Below are 3,346 nucleotides of genomic sequence, written 5' to 3' on the forward strand. Positions count from 1 at the left end.
CCCGATGCTGTGGAGCGTTCTCTTCAGCATCTGGTGTAAATTTCAGTTTTCAAACATACCAGCATATGCTGCTTTACTGCGCTTATGAACAGTGACGCATCCGGTATATTTACTGCTTTTCAGTCTGACTGAACAGCTGGTTCAAAGCTGTGGGTCTCCGTGGCGATCAAGGTCATGAAGGGTCTTAAAGAAAACTGAACATCATTAAAAAATGATTTGATCATTTCATCTGAGTTAGAAATTTGAATGAATGGAAAATGTTCGTGCTTCAATCCGTTTCTGTATCTTTGATTTCTTTGTTCTTTGGCTGAATGTTTTGAGTGTACATTTGAACAATGAATGCTATCATTATTTATATGATTCTCAATTCTGGACCTGAGGTTTAAGAATTTGATGATAAAAAGGGGCAGGGATTCATCAATCTAAGGACAAGGTACAAGGAAACTATCCACGAATCTATGGGGACGTCAAATGTGGAATTTGACTGTGAGGTACACACAAATGAAACAAACTACAAACTACAAAAAGACAGTGATGACAATTTTTTTTAATGTCATAGCTCTTTAACAGTCCTGGATTCAGCTGTCCAGTTCTGAAATAGCTTCAACCAAGTGTCTGTAGATCCTAGTTTCACGGATGCCAACTGAACTATGTAGTGTTTAAACAGGAGTCTTTATAAACTGCCTTCAGCATCTACGACAAGCTTCAGTTCCACCACTGGACTTAAACTATCTAATAACACCAGCTACAGCACGACTAGGTAATATTGTCAATCGATTAGAGAAATGTTTGATGAAGCTGACCCTCAAGTCTTTACTGACCAGTCCGTAGACGATGGGGTTCATGATTGGGGGAATGATGAAGATGAGGATGCTGAAGAACTTCTTTATATTTTGGGAAAGGGAGGGGAAACGTTGACTTACAATCACAATCAATGAAGCCATTTGAAAGAGCACGTATACAACAATGTGTGGAGCACAGGTCTGAAAGGCCTTGATATGGAGGCTGCTTTCTGTTCTTCCTTGTTTTATAGCAACGCTTAGGATTCTGATGTAGGAAAAAGCGATGAGAATAAAGGTCACTGTACTTAAAGACCACGTCATGGCTAAACCTGAAAGACAAAGAAAATGCTAATCAGGGGTCATACATGATGGATGCTACTTATGATGTTCCTTGTATAAATAAGACATGAACTGACCATAGATATTACTGATGGGAGTGGGAATGCAGGCCAGGTTTAGGATACCCCGGTTGCTACAATATAGTTGATTGATCGTTCTGCCACACAGCGGGACGTTCATGTGGAAGGAGAAGAGCACAGCAATAAGCAACAGGGCAACAATCCAGGCCAGAGTGCAGCAGCAGTGCAGTCGAGCTGATGTCATGATGGAGAGATACCTCAGAGGCTCACACACTGCGATATACCTGCAGAGAGACGGAACCATCGGAGAAAAACAGTTCTTAATGCTATACTCTTAAAATACTTATTCTTCCCTTATAAGTTATCAGTTCTTCTTAACACAGTGTGTTTTACTTCTCCCATTGGTTCCCTTAAAGGTTATGTTAGAAATCTATACATTATCCATTGCACATACCTGCCTGTGAGCTACAAATGAACCATAATGCACTGAGAAGAATAAATGTTGCTCTAGAAATACATAATTAGACTTTGCTTTCAGTACTAACACATGACCTGACTGTAAGAATTAAACACATACATAATTAGTGATAATTCAACCTTCTTACAAAAAGGGTCCATTGTAGGATTGTACTACAAAGTCTTGAATTATTTATGATTCCACGCTAAAAACCCACAGACAACACCTCCTGAAAACAAAAGCATGTCTGCATAAACTCTTCTGTTTTCACACCTTCCTTACCTGTCATAGGCCATCACACTTAAAATAGTCAGCATTGCTGCACCGTATGTGTGAGCACAAAAGGCTTGAGCGATGGCTGGGATGTAGGCAATCTTCTTTATCCCCATTAACAAATTCATCATGAGACGAGGAAGCACCATTGTGGCCCCCAGCAGATCACAGACCATCAGGTGACAGATAATGACAAACATGGGTCTGTGCAGGTTCCTGTCTGTCATAATAACACAGATTACCACACCGTTCCCCAGCAGCACCACTATATAGGCAAGCAAAGCCAGCAGAAACAAGAAGGTTCCATTGCCTGGCTGTACATCAAATCCTTCAAGGTCAAAAACAATCGGCTGTTTGAGAGGAGTTGTTTGGTTCTCCATCCAAAGCTGGACAGCTCTGTAAATCACAACAGTTTCCCTCAGTTGTAAATTCTATAAAAGATAGATGCAATTTTACCATCTGAAAATGAAATTCTACTGAAAATTTAAGACAAAACATTTAATTTTATGTTTTACTACATAATAGATGCCAATGATATACCTCCAAATCATGCAGATAATGTTCAAATACCGACAAGCATGAAAAAAATGAAAATATCTAATCAGAAGCATTACCACCGAGATTTTATGATAACATCTAACAATCAATACTCTACATGTGAGCATGAAGTCAGTTTCCTCTCTGATTAGAGCACCGAAATTGCTCTGAGCTCGGGATTGAAACTTGCCTCCCTTTAAAGGAGATCTGTTTGTCACCTCCCAAACATAGAAGTTACCATGGAAACACCAACTCCACCTAAAGTCCCTTTTAGGAGTATATTTGAAAAGTTGTAGAGGTGGATACTAAAGCAAAACACAGAAAACCCTCGAGAGCAGCATAATCTACTCAGACACCAAAAGTAAAGTAAACAGTGCCTTTACTGAGTACTTGAGAAATTATTACAATACGCAGTCATTGCTTGGCATATCACTACTGTATTGACAATGATATTATTCCCCGAGGTAACCTGTAGGTTAAGTATCAATGTGTCTAAAATAAAGTAGTCCCTATAATATACCTAAAAATAGTTCCTATATCCAATGTGAACATAACACTTCCCTAAAATGGTGGCTACAAAGACAAGGTGATTGGATTCCAAGTATATCAATCTGAAGTAAGACTCTGTTGAGGAAAAAAAACTAACTCTCCAGAGGTCAGTAACCATGAGAGATAGAAGGAAAATTTAGGTCCAAGTCAATGAAGCTGAAATCAAGAATCCAAAGAAAATAGCTGGGATTAGGTGTTCCAGGAACTTACCCTGAGCAATCAGGCGTTGGGCAAAGTTCACAAGATTGATTAGTTAAGCAATCCAGGCAGCAGATCTGAATGCATGAAAGCTGTGGCAGAAGTAGACAACAGACGATTTAGCACTGAATGAGTGCAGGGCAGGCCCCTTAGTAGACAGAATCACAGGGGAGAACATTCAGCATTTAGCA

General features: G+C 39.6%; 1 protein-coding gene across 1 annotated transcript; it reads right to left on the bottom strand.

Annotated features, from left to right (window-relative positions):
- Positions 1-531: 531 nt before the first annotated feature.
- LOC119793481 (olfactory receptor 2K2-like) lies at positions 532-2,437 on the bottom strand. Its single transcript, XM_038300719.1, has 4 exons — positions 2,412-2,437; positions 1,881-2,267; positions 1,199-1,425; positions 532-1,111 (listed from the first exon to the last, which is right to left on the bottom strand). The coding sequence occupies exons 1-4, from the start codon at positions 2,420-2,422 to the stop codon at positions 729-731; spliced, it is 1,008 nt and encodes a 335-aa protein (XP_038156647.1). The 5' UTR covers positions 2,423-2,437; the 3' UTR covers positions 532-728.
- Between the last annotated feature and the right edge of the window lie 909 nt (positions 2,438-3,346).

This window comes from Cyprinodon tularosa, unplaced genomic scaffold (assembly GCF_016077235.1).
Source record: "Cyprinodon tularosa strain WSP-4 unplaced genomic scaffold, ASM1607723v1 ctg453, whole genome shotgun sequence".
NCBI classification, from domain to species: domain Eukaryota; kingdom Metazoa; phylum Chordata; class Actinopteri; order Cyprinodontiformes; family Cyprinodontidae; genus Cyprinodon; species Cyprinodon tularosa.

Bases quoted from the DNA above. Each gene is read 5' to 3' on its own strand.
- LOC119793481 (XM_038300719.1), bottom strand. The intron at 1,426-1,880 runs GTAAGGAAGGTG...GTCTCTCTGCAG, and splicing joins AGTGTGATGGCCTATGACAG to GTATATCGCAGTGTGTGAGC. The intron at 1,112-1,198 runs GTCAGTTCATGT...TTTGTCTTTCAG, and splicing joins TCCCATCAGTAATATCTATG to GTTTAGCCATGACGTGGTCT.